The sequence below is a fragment of the Lutra lutra genome, chromosome 8 (genome assembly GCF_902655055.1).
Source record: "Lutra lutra chromosome 8, mLutLut1.2, whole genome shotgun sequence".
NCBI lineage: Eukaryota > Metazoa > Chordata > Mammalia > Carnivora > Mustelidae > Lutra > Lutra lutra.
In genome coordinates, this window is record NC_062285.1 from 42,693,617 (window position 1) to 42,707,235 (window position 13,619).

The following is a 13,619-nucleotide window of genomic DNA, read 5'->3' on the forward strand; positions in this document are numbered from 1 at the left end:
ACCTCTGGCCCCTGGGGGGCTGTAGTCGTGAAGTGGGGCTCCCCCGAGGGTGGGTTCTCGCCTCCCCTCGAAAGCCAGGCGGTGGGGTCGAAGCGCCCGAGGCCCCCCGGACGCCCCTGGAACGTTGCTACAATAAGGGGGGAGGAGTCACATCCCAGCCTTGCAACAGCGGCGGCGGGCGGCGAGCGGCGGGCCGGGGCCGCGGCGGCGGGCGGGGCTTCCAGGCGCGGGGCCGGACTAACCATGGCCGAGGGCGGGGAGGAGGCGGAGTTCTGCCTCACGGCGCTCTACATAAGCGGCCAGTGGCAGCGGCTGCGCGCTGCTTCTGACCTTCAGGGTGTCGGCAGCAGCGCCATGGCGCCCTCCAGGAAGTTCTTCGTCGGGGGGAACTGGAAGATGAACGGGCGGAAGAAGAACCTGGGGGAGCTCATCACCACTCTGAACGCAGCCAAGGTGCCGGCCGACACCGGTAAGCCCTGCCCGGGCGGGGGCGGGGGCCGGGATTGGGGGAGGTCGGGCGTGGCAAGCGCCCTCTCCCGAGCTCGCTTAGCCGGGTGTCCGCGTGGACCTGGATGCAGGGCTGGGCGCGAGGGCGGGTGGGGGTCGGGACTTTGACCCCGCAGCCGCAATACCGGGGGTGGGTCGAGGCGGGGAAAGGCGGGCTACATGTAAGGGTGCCCTCGGATCGTGGGGCGGGAGGGGATTTCTGGGGTCACCGTGGGTGAACTTGGGCCCGGGACCCTACGGGAGCCGGGGATAGGAACGGAGCCCCTGCGGACGATCACGGGAGGCTGGCGATAGCCCCGCCGTGTGGGGGAGGAGGCTGAGCCTGCGTGCGGGGATCCAGCTACCTGCCCCCTCGTCGGTCTGTTTCGTGCGCCGGCGCACGTAGCCCGCGACTCCTCCCCGCGCCTTGCTGGGCGGGCCGAGTCCCCCCACCCCCGGGCGGCGGTGGCCTCCTGAGCTCTCCGCTCTATCCTTCACTGGCCAGGATGGCGCCTGCCTTCCCACGAAGGGGCTGAGCAGGTTCCAAACAAGATGGGCAATTAGGGAATGAGGAGCGATCCTACAGCCTTCTGCAGGCTGAAAATGGGAAAACGCAAGGCCTCGATGAGCTTGTCACACACACACACACACACACACACACACCCGCCACCCACGGGCAAAGAATGCTGTCCTCGGCCCTTACCCTCCCACTCACCTCAGTCACAGAAACACCGGCCTGATCAAAAGAAGCCCTGGTTTATTCCCCAAAGACCCCAATATAAACCCCAGGAGTTGGCCCTTTTTGCTTTTGCTAAAAATCCTTGCCTGGGTGCGTTAAGGATGGACTATTTTAGAAGGGAGGCGTGGTTGGCTCCAAGAGAATGCTGAGTCTAGGAGGTGCCTAAGCCCAGAATAGCCTGGGGAAATCAGAACCACAGCTGTTAAAGAGCAGAGGGCAGGGCGAGGGCCGTGGCCTCCCAGGGACACCTGGAAGGCTCAAGGAGTTGGGTGTGGCCCAGCTGGGTTGGGAAGTGGACAAAGATGATCTTGCTGGAGTGAAAAGGGATGGAAGGCAGAACTGAGAAATAAGATGAAGGCGAGGGCCCTCCAGAACACTGCATGGAGCCTGGAGAATGGCTTCCTTGTGACCTCATTCCCTTGTGCCATCATTGCCACTCTCCAGAAGTGGTTTGTGCACCCCCCACCGCCTACATCGACTTTGCCAGGCAGAAGCTGGACGCCAAGATTGCTGTGGCTGCACAGAACTGCTACAAAGTGACGAACGGGGCCTTCACTGGGGAGATCAGGTGAGATGCAGGCAGGAGGGGGGCCTGTGGGGACCTTCCCCTCACTTCCCTTTTTGAGGGGAAAGCCACAGGTGGGCTCTTGGCTGAAACATGGCTTTCTCTCTTCCTTTAGCCCTGGCATGATCAAAGACTGTGGAGCCACGTGGGTAGTCCTGGGGCACTCTGAAAGAAGGCACGTTTTTGGGGAGTCAGATGAGGTTAGTAACCAGGAAGGGAGGTAAGAGATGCCTTATTCCAAGGGGGTTGTGTCACCAAATCTGTTCCTCAACAGCTGATTGGACAGAAAGTGGCCCATGCCCTGGCAGAGGGACTTGGAGTAATTGCCTGCATTGGGGAGAAGCTAGATGAGAGGGAAGCTGGCATCACTGAGAAGGTTGTTTTTGAGCAAACCAAGGTCATCGCAGGTAACTCTGGAAAAGGGGACCTTTGAGCCTGACCAGGGCTACAGAGGCACAGAAGGTGGGGTCAGATGCCCCGCAGCCTGACTTGATCCCCATCCCATGCTGATACAGGAAAGGGGAGGGTGAGAACCCTTGCATCCTCCATATCACTTCTGTTCCTGCCCAGATGGTATAGATGCCACTTGGAGTTCCTCCAACAGCCACCAGGGGGCACTAGGCCACCACCGTTCTTGATCCCCTGGGCAACGAGCTGGCTAGCTCCTTCCTGTTCATCCTTTCATTTGTGATCTCTGTCCCACAGATAATGTGAAAGACTGGAGCAAGGTTGTCCTGGCCTATGAGCCTGTATGGGCCATTGGGACTGGCAAGACTGCAACACCCCAACAGGTAACCGAGCCCAGGAGCTCTGCCCCTCCCCTACCTGCCTGCGTAGGACTGGACTGCAACAGAGATCACCTGAGCCAACCCCTAATTTTAAAGACAGGAGCCCCCAGGGTTCCTGCCTCGCTCAGTAAGTAGAGCATGTGACTCTTGATCTTGGGGTCGGGAGTCCAAGCGCCATGCTCAATGTAGAGATTACTTTAAAAAATAAAATACCTAAAAATAATAATAGTAAAGACAGGAATCCCCAAGTCCAGAGTAGAGTGAGTTGTCCAAGGACATCCATTCCAGGGTCTGGGTGGTACTGGAGCTGTGGCATTCTGACTCTGATCTCAGGGTTCTTGCCCTGAAACCACACTGCCTCTCTTCACTGGGGCCCGGGGTCTTTTAGCCTTTGAGTGAAAGGCAGGAAAAGGCTTACTTCATCTGGCTTCTTGTTCTAGGCCCAGGAAGTACACGAAAAGCTCCGCGGATGGCTTAAATCCAACGTCTCTGACGCCGTGGCTCAGAGCACCCGTATCATTTATGGAGGTAAGTGGGTTTGGCTCCCACCTGATAACGGGTAGACTCGGACCTCCTAGTCCATCCCTGACTATTCCCTCTTTCTTCTCCCTTCCCAGGTTCTGTGACTGGAGCAACCTGCAAGGAGCTGGCAAGCCAGCCTGACGTGGATGGCTTCCTCGTGGGTGGGGCTTCCCTCAAGCCAGAGTTTGTGGATATCATCAATGCCAAACAATAAGCCCCCCGGCCATCTTCCCTGTTCTTCCTGCTAAGCCAGGGACTAGATAGCTCAGAAGCTCAGTAACAGTGCTCCTCCCCCACCCCACACATGCTTCTGATGGTGTCGTCCTCTTTGTGGCCAAAGTATACCTCTTCCTTAATGTTTACACCTTCCCCTGTAATGGCTGGGACCAGGCCAATCCCTTCTCCACGTAACAAACGATTGGAACGAAACATGTCACCAAGGTGGCTTCTCGATGGCTGAGAGATGGAAGGGGTGGCATTTGTTCGTGGGCCCCCTCAGACCCCAGTGAGGGCAGGAGAGAGAAGCCATCCTCGTCTCCCATCTCGCTCCCTGAGGCCAGGGGCTGAGAGAACGCCCTGTCCTTCACCCAGAGGCCAGAGGTGCTGCTCTCTCCCATCATGCCAATGCCTGTGTGTGTTGTGTATGTGAGCAATCCCACGTGTGGGGGGGCAATAAACACCTGGCACTGAGCCTTGTGGCGTGTCCTCCTTCACTGTACTTGCCCATATCATCTTTTCCTTTCTGAGGCAGCACAGAACACTTGTACAGAAAAAATACCACAAACAGGTTTCTGCAATAGCACATCTCTTACCATTTTTACTTGAAAAAAATGTCTTACGTACCAGGAGGCCATAACCTTGAATAATAGCTCCTTCCCATCCACCCCTCTGGGGGGCTCGGGAGCTGTGGGATCCCCAGAGCTTGGGTTGGGGTAGGGGCCCAGCCTCACCTCCCCCCAGCCTATTGGCTTGAAAGCAGCTGGTCTAGGCCAGCAGTGCTGCTGCCCCACCCCCCCAGGGAAGGGGTGGCCTCAAGGCCCCAGCGCCATCTGTGCTGTCCCATCTGTGGTGTCCAGGAAGTCACTGGTAGAGCAGGTACCGCTTCATGGCAGGGGGCAAGGGGAGAGCAGATACCTGGCCAAGCCGGGTATCCCCCAGGGCGTGACGCACACACAGGCGGCTCAGGTGCAGCAGGGAGTGTGGCTCCACTGGGGGAGAGAAGGAGGGGAAGGTAAGTTCGGATGTAGCCACCAGCCAGACCTCACACTACAGGGTCCTGCCCAAATTCCCTTCTGCTTTCCTGCTTGGAGTCTTGGTTGAGAGGAGGCTCTAAGGCACCCCAAATTTCCACACCTGCTCTTGCGGTCGTAGGCATCACTGATCTCATGCAGGGGGGTGAAGCTCTAGCTAAGCTCCCCCCTGCCCCTAAAGCAACAGGCCAAGGCAGCTTGGACCAGAGTGGAGCTCATCCAGGCTTGGATTCCATAGAGCCTTGGAGCCGAGAATAATGAGGTGAGAGGAAGGATGGCACTCCTCCACTCTTGAATAACTCTCCACCGGGGAGAGGTACCCACCCTCTGCTGAGCACACAACTGCAGAGCAGGGTGAAGTTCCATCAGCCCCGAGGCTGGGGGCCCCATCCTTTCTAGAAGAGGCCCCACACGAACACCCTGTCTCCCTTCCTGCTCTCCCTCTAGCTGCCCAGGGCCTCAAAGGCCCCTTAGAAGGAAATAGCACAGACAGGTCAGATCCCAGGAGATCTGGTCCACACCCTGGGTGCTTGGCACTGTCCATTCTCTTCCTACAGCTAGTCCAGCATCCATTTAACTCTATGCACCTCTTGCTTCAGGAGCTTGTTATCTGCTGGAAAGCCCTGGAGCACCTCACTCTGTTCTGAGCACTCACCACTAGCAGCAAATGGCTTTCCCGAGCCTCACTTTCATCTCTACTGCTGCTGGGATACAGTTAAGTAACAGCCGTGAAGCCCTTTTGCCATTCCCCACACTGAATAGAAGTAGGAGGCAGGTCAGATGAAGGCCCATTCCCTCTGCTCTTATAAGGTGTGCAGCGAACTGCCATCCCATACCACAGCCACCAGTAACAAAACAGTCTCCCCACACCTGCCCCAGGGCTCACCTCTCCTTCCGCCCAGGTAGCTGATGCGGACCTGGCACTGGCCCCAGACAGCGCTTACTGCCGGATACAGGGTCCTGCCCTTCAGTCCGCGGAAGGCTGGCCCCAGGTAGGTGCCCCCAATAGCGTAGCCCAGAGTTCCCTCTTCCATGTCCAGAACCACCAGCAGCCTCTCCGGCACCTCCAGCTGCTCACCGTGAGGTCTGGCTGGATACTGGGGGGCCCCGGGCCCCTTGCTCTGATGATAGAGCTTCCCCCGCCCAATGTCCCAGCCCCACGACTCGCTGTTGCTGCCCAGCAGCGCCGCATAGTGGTCAGCCTGCAGCGGGGCGCGGGCCGTGGCCACGCCCACCACGGCGTGGGTACCCCTCTGTTCCCGAGGCCAGCTGATCTCCCAGGCGTGCAGGCCCCTCGAGTAGCCTTTCTTACCCCGGGCCCCATCAGTGCTCTGGGCCACGGGCCGTCGCTCAAAGCATAACCCCCCTTCCTTGACCTCGATGTTCTCTGAGCAGTCCTTGGGATTCCATCCGTGGCGCTGTTGGGCTCCCAGATCAGGACGGGGAGCAGACAGCAGCTCCTCCAAACCCTCGGGACAAGAGAGGTCAGGGTACAGGGTCTGTGGGGTGGGGGTGCTGCTGCTGCCCCCTGCCAGGGCCGTCTGGCCCATGAAGGTGAGGAGGTGAAGGAATCCCCGAGTCTTCCTGGCGCGCCTCTCTTCTGAAAGTTGAGCTCCCGCACCGGGTTGATCTAGAGAGGAGTTGGGAGAAATGAGGGTTTCAAGTGCGGTATCCCGGCGGGGACTCCTCGCCCAGGCTCCACATCCTTTCACGCATGTTTGCCCACCACTTCCCTCCCCTCCCTCTTGGCCCATCACCTTGCCCTCGCCCATCTGTCTCGGTCTCCCCAGACTCTCCCGAGTTCGCCCCCTTTGGACCTCCCCAGGGCCGTCTCCTTTCCCCATCCCGTGCCCAGTCACCGCCCCCGAACCTCGCTTGGCTTCCCAGGTCCGGAGGTCACCGGGCCTCAATAGGGACTTAGCCAAAGGTGGCCGAATCGCGCTGGGCGCAGACTGCCGGCAGCTTCCGCCTCCAGCACCTCCGCCGGTCTCGCCCCGCCCCCATGCCCCGCCCCCACGGCCACAGCACCGGGTCGGTTAACCCTCTCGTCGCCGCCCCAGGTCGCGCCCCGCCCCGCCCCGCGGCCACGCCCCCACGGGACCCTAAAGCCAATACCGGGCAGTTAACCTGTGGACCCCGCCCCGAGGTCCCACCCCCGCGTGGAGGCCCTCCCCTCTGGTTAACCCTTCTCGGCCGCAAAGGAGTCTGCACCTGGTTGTTGAGGCTCACAGTGAACTCTACCGCTTTGGGATCCCCGGAAGTGTGTTCTCCATCGTCAAGACTTTTGAGCCGCTTGAGCAACCGACTCCTGAGCTCCTAGAAGGGAAGGGCATGGGGTCAAGGAGGGGCTTTCAGTGTGCTGAAATCTGTTTCTGTGTCCCTTTGATTGTGGGTCACTGTTTCTGGACTGGTCTCTTTCTGCCCCACTTGTGAGTCGGTCTGTTCTATGCCAGAGGTTCTGAACTCTGTTTTCAGAGGTAGGTGTCCTAGGGCTCGGTGCTGTTCTAGTCTTCATCTTGGATGTCAGTCCGTTCCCAAACTGTTGGTCTCATATGGCGGAGTATAATGGTTAAGACTCTGGTTGTGAGGGCGCCTGGGTGGCTCAGTGGGTTAAGCCGCTGCCTTCGGCTCAGGTCAAGATCTCAGGTCCCTGGAATCGAGTCCCGCATTGGGCTCTCTGCTCACCAGGGAGCCTGCTTCCCTCTCTCTCTCTCTCTGCCTGCCTCTCCGTCTACTTGTGATCTCTCTCTGTCAAGTAAATAAATAAAAATCTTTATTAAAAAAAAAAAAAGACTCTGGTTGTGAGTGAAGCAAGGTAACTAATTAGCTCTATGACCTTAGGGGAGATTTCAACAAACTTCTCTTAAACCTGTTTTCTCTCTTTCTGTTAAGAGTTATTTATTTATTGGGGGCGCCTGGGTGGCTCAGTGAGTTAGAGCCTCTGCCTTCGGCTCAGGTCATGGTCCCAGGGTCCTGGGATGGAGCCCTGCATCCGGCTCTCTGCTCAGCGGGGAGCCTGCTTCCTTCTCTTTCTTCCTCTGCCTGCCTCTCTGCCTACCTGTGATCTCTGTCAAATAAATAAATAAAATCTTTAAAAAAAAAGAGTTACTTATTTATTTCAGGGGTGGAGAGTCAGAGAGTGAGGGAGAGAATCTCCAGCAGATTCCCTGCTGAGCACAGACACTGCCCCCCACCGCACCCCCCCGGCCTCCAGAGTCTCCATCCTAGGACCCTGAGACGATGACCTGAGCCAAAATCAAGAGTCAGACAACCCAGTGAGCCACCCAGGCGCCCCAAATCCGTTTTCTCTTATGTAAAATGGAAATATGATGGTACTACCTCATAGGATTGTTGTGGAGCTGAAATATCTAGGTAAAGCACTTAGCGGAGTCCGGTACCTATTATACAATAACTGAGCGTAACTATTATTGTTAACATTTACTAGGTGTCCACTCTATACAAAGGCAATGTAGGGGCACCTGGGTGGCTCAGTCGTTAAGCATCTGCATTCGGCTCAGCTCATACTCCCAGAGTCTTGGGATCGAGGCCTGAGTCGGGCTCCCTGCTCAGTGAGAGCCTGCTTCCCCCTCTCCCTCTGCTGCTCCCCCTGCTTGTACTCTCTCTCTCTCTGCAAAATAAATAAAATCTTAAAAAAAAAAGGGGGGGGTCAATGTAATATAGTGATGAAGGATGACACATGTGGAGCCAAGCTAACTGGGTGTGAATACCTGAAGGCCAGTATGCGTGTGACCTTGAGCAAACCACTGAATTTCCCCAATACCTGTTTCTTCCTCTGTAAAATGGAGATACTGTTGGCATCTACTGCATAAGCCATAGTGAGGATTCGGTGAGGTTATATACATGTGAACTCAGAGCAGGTTCGAGTTCAAATTTAATCATCTATGCTAAGCACGGAAGATGCAACTGTGAATCCCCAAGGAGGTAACAAGACATTTATAAAACAGTTTATTGGGGTGCTTGGGTGGCTCAGTGGGTTGGCCTCTGCCTTTGGCTCTGGGCATGATCCAAGGGTCCTGGGATCAAGCCCCGCATCGGGCTCTCTGCTCAACGGGGAACCTGCTCTGCACTCCCCCAACCGGCCCTCCCTGCTTGACTCTATGCCTACTTGTGATCTCTCTCTTTGTCAAATAAATAAAAACAAAATAAAACAGTTTATCAGGTAGTAGATGAAATTATGGAGGAATAAAGAAAGTCTTATGGGAATCAAAAGGATGGGACTCCTAACCAGGGATCAAGCAGTTAGGCAGGTGTCCTGGAGTGTTACACTGGGCTGAATCTTAAAGAATGACTAAAAATGGGCCCAGGAGGTAGTTCTGCAGGATGGGGGTTGGATTAGGGTTGCTACATGGAGAAATCATTCCAGACCGAGAGGTCAGCATGAAAAAAGCCAGAAGCAGGAGATGGGTTTGGGGAAGTTTGAAGACTTCAGTGTTCCTGCAGCTAGAAAGAAACCATGAGAGACAAGCCTACAGAAGTCAGTGCCAAATGACAGTGGCCTTATTGGCCAAGTTAAGGAATGCAAATGTTCTCCTGTAGGACAGGCCAGTAATGGAGACACATATGAAGGAAACAGAAGAGAAACATGGACAGATAGTCATTTTAGAAAAACCACCATGAGGGGACCCAGCTGGCTCAGTCGGTAGAGCATGCAACACTTGATCTTGGGGTCATGAGTTTGAGCTCCATGCTGGGTGTAGAGATTACTTAAAAAAAAAAAAATTGGGGGCGCCTGGGTGGCTCAGTGGCTTAAGCCGCTGCCTTCGGCTCAGGTCATGATCTCAGGGTCCTGGGATCGAGCCCCGCATCGGGCTCTCTGCTCAGCGGGGAGCCTGCTTCCTCCTCTCTCTCTGCCTGTCTCTCTGCTTGTGATCTCTGTCTGTCAAATAAATAAATAAAATCTTAAAAAAAAATTGAAAAACCACCGTGGCACAGCAACATAAAGGAGGTTTCGGGGGAAATAGAACTAGAAGCAAAGAGACTGGTTACAGCCACCTGGGTGACGAGTGTCAAGAGCCTGAAATGAGGCAGTAGAAATAAGGAAGAAAAAAATTCAAGAAACACTTATGAAACTGCAAGTTAGGGTGGCTGATAAGATGCTGAGGTGAGAGAAAAGGTTTAGCCTGGAAGACTGTTGGAAGGGGGTACCACTAATGATGATAGAGATGACAGAAAGACAAGCCATTGGAAAGGGGCAGGGGAGTGGGGGAGGGATGTGAGTTCACTTTACAACGTGTTTTTGAGGTGTCTGAGCAACAACCAGATGGAACCATCCGGCACACACATGAAAATTGCAGGTCTGCGGGGGTAGTAAGGGGCCTGGGCTGGAGAAGTAAATTTGGGAGGTGTGACATTCTTTGGTCAGAAGCTGAACTATGAGAATCAGAGAGGGGCCCCACAGAGAGCATGTAGAGTGAGAAGAGGGTTAAGGAGGACACAGAGAGCAGAAAATCAGGTTTGACTACTTAATGAGATTTTTTCGGTCATTGGCAACTTTGATGGGAGAGCTCATGTGGGTTGTGGGAGGTGGGAGTCTAGGCTGAAGAGGCTGAACTGGCAGTTTCTGTATGTCAGATGCTATGCTATGTAAAACAGGAGGGCAAAGATAGAGAGTTGGGAGAGATAAGGTGACAGCCATGTCTCAGAATTACCCTTGAAAATCCCTTACTGAACCTATCAGATACAGCAGATGTTGGTTTTGTGTAAAATACAGTAGCAGGAGCATCATACAATGGTGCATGAATAAAATTTCGTAATTTTAACTGAAGACGAAGAAAACATATCAAAAGAAGGATGTGAACCTTAAAACCTGTCATCCACCCAACCTGGATATTCTTATCAGTGTGACAATAACAAAAAACTGTGGTGGATGAAGGCTTAGGGCACAAAGGGAAAGCTTCAGCCATGGCCGACTCTAGTTCGAGGTTGGGAAGTGTCCCTGATCAGGGGCTGGTTGCTTAAAACATGGTATTCACGGGGCGCCTGGGTGGCTCAGTGGGTTAAGCCGCTGCCTTCAGCTCAGGTCATGATCTCAGGGTCCTGGGATCGAGTCCCGAGTCGGGCTCTCTGCTCAGCGGGGAGCCTGCTTCCCTCTCTCTCTCTCTCTGCCTGCCTCTCTGTCTACTTGTGATCTCTTTCTGTCAAATAAATAAATAAATAATCTTTAAAAAAAAAACAACATGGTATTCACCAGTTGTTACCACTGAATCTTGAACTGCTCAAACACTTGTTGATACTCGCTCAAATGTTACATAATGCTACAAGAAGTTTTATTATTTTTTATTTGAGATGTAGCAACTATAAAGTAAATTCATCTTAAATTGTTCAATGAATTTTTACATATGCTGTGTGATCCTCACCAAAAAGATCCAGAACATTTCTAGCATCCCAGAGGCTCCTTCTTGCCCTTTCCCTGACACTACATCCTTAAAGGGAACTCTTATATGACCTGTTAGTATAGATTAGCTTTGCCTGTTCAATTTCATAAAATACCATAGAGCGTATATTCTTTTGTGCCTGACTTATTTTTCTCAGCATTAGGACGGTGAGTCATCTATCTTGTTGCATGAAATGGTAGCTCATTATTTTCATTGCTTTACATTACTCTGTTGTATGGCCATACCACAATTTATTCTACTGTTGATGGCCATTTGAGTTGTTTTTGGTTGTTAGCTGTTATAGGAAAAGCTCCTATGTACATAAAGTGTTATACAAGTCTTTTAGTGGACCTGAGTATGCATTTTTGTTGGGAGCATACTTATACACTGAACTGCTGAGTTATAAGGATACAGTGTTAACCACATTTAATTTTCTGGTTTCTCTCCACAGAGAGATTTTATTCAGAAATTAAGTCAGTCATGGGTGCCTGGGTGGTCAGTCAGTTAAGCATCCAACTCTTGATTTCAGCTTAGGTCTTGATCTCAGGGTTGTCAGTTCAAGCTCCAGCTCCGCGCTGGGTGTGGAGTCTACTTAAAAGGGGGGGGGGCTAAATCAGGTATTTCAGCATTTTTGCAGAAATTTTAACATATTTGCGAAGATGCGATCTGGTCTTCCCTTCCTGTTTCTCATATCTTTGTCTTCTGGGATGATTTTATCAGTTCCTCATCCTTCTTATTAGTATTTCTCTGTGGCTCTCAAGAAGTTCTTCAATTTCTCCCACAAAGCTGACACGATCGGCTTGCTAGGCCACTCCAACAATGTGTTTCCCTTCTTTGTTAATAGAAAACCCTTAAAATCCTAAATACATTCTTCTCAACATGCATGATCTGTTTTAAGCTTGATTGTTGCCATGACTGTCTACTATAAGTGATGTAACTCGCTAACACTGAAGAATGTCCAACCCGTCCAACTCATTACCACATTTAGATTAGGGTCAGCACCCATGGCTCTGGGAGTCGGAGGGGAATCTCACTCAGCCTCATGTATGTGGCTTTGAAATAGCAAATTCTGCTTAGGTCAGCAAAGTGAAGGACACGGGTAATGTTGGGGAGAGGTAGCCTTTGATATCTTCAGGAGCACTCTTCTTCTCCTTCTCCTTCTCCTTCTCCTTCTCCTTCTCCTTCTCCTTCTTCTTCTTCTTTTTTAGGAGCACGCTTCTAAAGAGCGTGGTACCTCAGATGGCAATGCAGTCTGTGAGCCACACTAAAGCCAAGGCTTTTCACTATGAGGTCCTACTTGACTTCTAGAATGTAGAACTATAAATCCCAATCGTGGAAAGTGCTGTGGTCACCTAGCACTTTGCATTTAATCGCTGCAATGAAAGCAGGTTTTGTTGTTGTTGTTGTTGTTGTTGTTTTTAGGGTACTGGCATTGGTATCCCCATGGAACATGTTTGGCTTATTAAATACCGGGCTACGCTACCACAATGAAAGAGGGAGACAGAAGTGGTCACAAGGTCATTGTTTTCAATCCAGAGCTTTGTGTTTCTAGTTTGGAAACATAAAAACATTTGGGCCCTTTCCCCCCAGAAGCTACCAGCCTCATCATATTCTAGAAAAGAGCCATTTGGCCGGTAATTTATTTTAGTAGCCCTGGGTGGGTTTTATTCCCTGTTCTCTACAGATACAGTCCCACCAATGGTTTGCACATTTTAGAAGTTGAAGTGGTTTCTAAATGTTATGCCATCCTTGGGTGGTTTTGAAATCCTTCCGTCTGAAGCTGCCTTCTCTGGCAGGAGGCTTGAACTCTGGATGAGACCAAGAGTTTTTCTTTTTCTGCCATGTACTGCCATTGTTAGTTAGGTTCTCATACCTGGTTCCTCTCTTCCAGGAAGTTTAATGCTCTTTCAGTCTTCCTTAAAGGTTTATCACATGTACTTTGCTGTCAATATAGCAGTTAGGTGAGAAACTGATGACCCGGGTTCCCAAGTTTTTTGAACCTTGACTGCACATGTGGATTTCTTGAGGTCCTTTATGTGCCAGTTGGAGGACATGCCAGCCCTTGGTAAAATGGGTGGATTACCTTCACACGGGTCCTATTAGAAAGGAGGCATCCGAAAACTCTAGAACCTAGTTTTTTTTTTTTTTTTAAGATTTTATTTATTTATTTGACAGAGAGAAAGATCACATGTAAGCAGAGAGAGAGGGGGAAGCAGGCTCTCTGAGCAGAGAGCCTGACGCGGGGCTCGATCCCAGGACCCAGAGATCATGACCTGAGCCAAAGGCAGAGGCTTAACCCACTGAGCCACCCAGGCGCCCCTAGAACCTAGTTTTAAAAACAAAATTCTAGAATCTCAGTCAGCCTCCTAAGGTAACAGGCACTGAGAGGCGCAGAATTGGAGCCACAGAGAACATGGTCTCGTCTCCCATCTGTCACTCGCACGGAATGGTGGCTGGCAAGCTTCTGCCGTATTTAACCAGTCCGCGTTAAGTGCGTCTACGATGAAACTCCCACTGTATGTCATTAAGTCCTCCCGACCAAGATATGCCAATTTTTACAGATTCGTAAGCCGCGGCTCGGGAACGTTAAACGACCCGCCCAGGACTACAGATCTGGTAAACGGCAGCATCAGGACTTAGACACGAGATGCCATTCGCCAAACACTAGGGCAGCGACGAAATGGCGACCGCAGATCTGTCAGCCTGGGCCACACGCCCCGCCCCGCGCCACCGCCCCGGGTACTCGTTTGGCAGCTGCCGCAGAGCCCGCGGCAGGCGGGGACGCGGACTCCCGAACGCGCCGCGGTCACGTGGACGGTCATGTGAGCGGGCGCGCGGCGGAGGAGACGGCAGGGGCGGCGGGGGCGGCGACTC

General features: G+C 52.8%; 2 protein-coding genes across 5 annotated transcripts; one reads left to right on the plus strand and one right to left on the minus strand.

Annotated features, from left to right (window-relative positions):
- Nucleotides 1-228: 228 nt before the first annotated feature.
- Nucleotides 229-3,790, plus strand: TPI1 (triosephosphate isomerase 1). Its single transcript, XM_047739552.1, has 7 exons — nt 229-469; nt 1,670-1,793; nt 1,906-1,990; nt 2,065-2,197; nt 2,496-2,581; nt 3,019-3,106; nt 3,196-3,790. The coding sequence occupies exons 1-7, from the start codon at nt 244-246 to the stop codon at nt 3,312-3,314; spliced, it is 861 nt and encodes a 286-aa protein (XP_047595508.1). The 5' UTR covers nt 229-243; the 3' UTR covers nt 3,315-3,790.
- A 98-nt stretch (nt 3,791-3,888) lies between these two features.
- On the minus strand, nt 3,889-6,635 carry SPSB2 (splA/ryanodine receptor domain and SOCS box containing 2). 4 transcript variants are annotated; one of them, XM_047739554.1, is made up of 3 exons: nt 6,562-6,635; nt 5,237-5,980; nt 3,889-4,308 (listed from the first exon to the last, which is right to left on the minus strand). In XM_047739554.1, exons 2-3 carry the CDS (start codon nt 5,898-5,900, stop codon nt 4,181-4,183), a joined length of 792 nt encoding a protein of 263 aa, XP_047595510.1. In that variant the 5' UTR covers nt 5,901-5,980; nt 6,562-6,635; the 3' UTR covers nt 3,889-4,180. The 4 variants fall into 4 exon arrangements, with proteins under 4 accessions (XP_047595510.1, XP_047595513.1, XP_047595511.1 ...); XM_047739557.1 differs by having other exon boundaries at nt 6,592-6,613; XM_047739555.1 differs by lacking the exon at nt 6,562-6,635 and adding an exon at nt 6,221-6,341.
- Between the last annotated feature and the right edge of the window lie 6,984 nt (nt 6,636-13,619).

Bases quoted from the DNA above. Each gene is read 5' to 3' on its own strand.
- TPI1 (XM_047739552.1), top strand. From the start codon at position 244: ATGGCCGAGGGCGGGGAGGAGGCGGAGTTCTGCCTCACGGCGCTCTAC. The intron at 1,794-1,905 runs GTGAGATGCAGG...CTCTTCCTTTAG, and splicing joins GCCTTCACTGGGGAGATCAG to CCCTGGCATGATCAAAGACT. The intron at 3,107-3,195 runs GTAAGTGGGTTT...CTCCCTTCCCAG, and splicing joins CACCCGTATCATTTATGGAG to GTTCTGTGACTGGAGCAACC.
- SPSB2 (XM_047739554.1), bottom strand. From the start codon at position 5,900: ATGGGCCAGACGGCCCTGGCAGGGGGCAGCAGCAGCACCCCCACCCCA. The intron at 4,309-5,236 runs GTGAGCCCTGGG...TCTCTCCCCCAG, and splicing joins CTACCTGGGCGGAAGGAGAG to TGGAGCCACACTCCCTGCTG.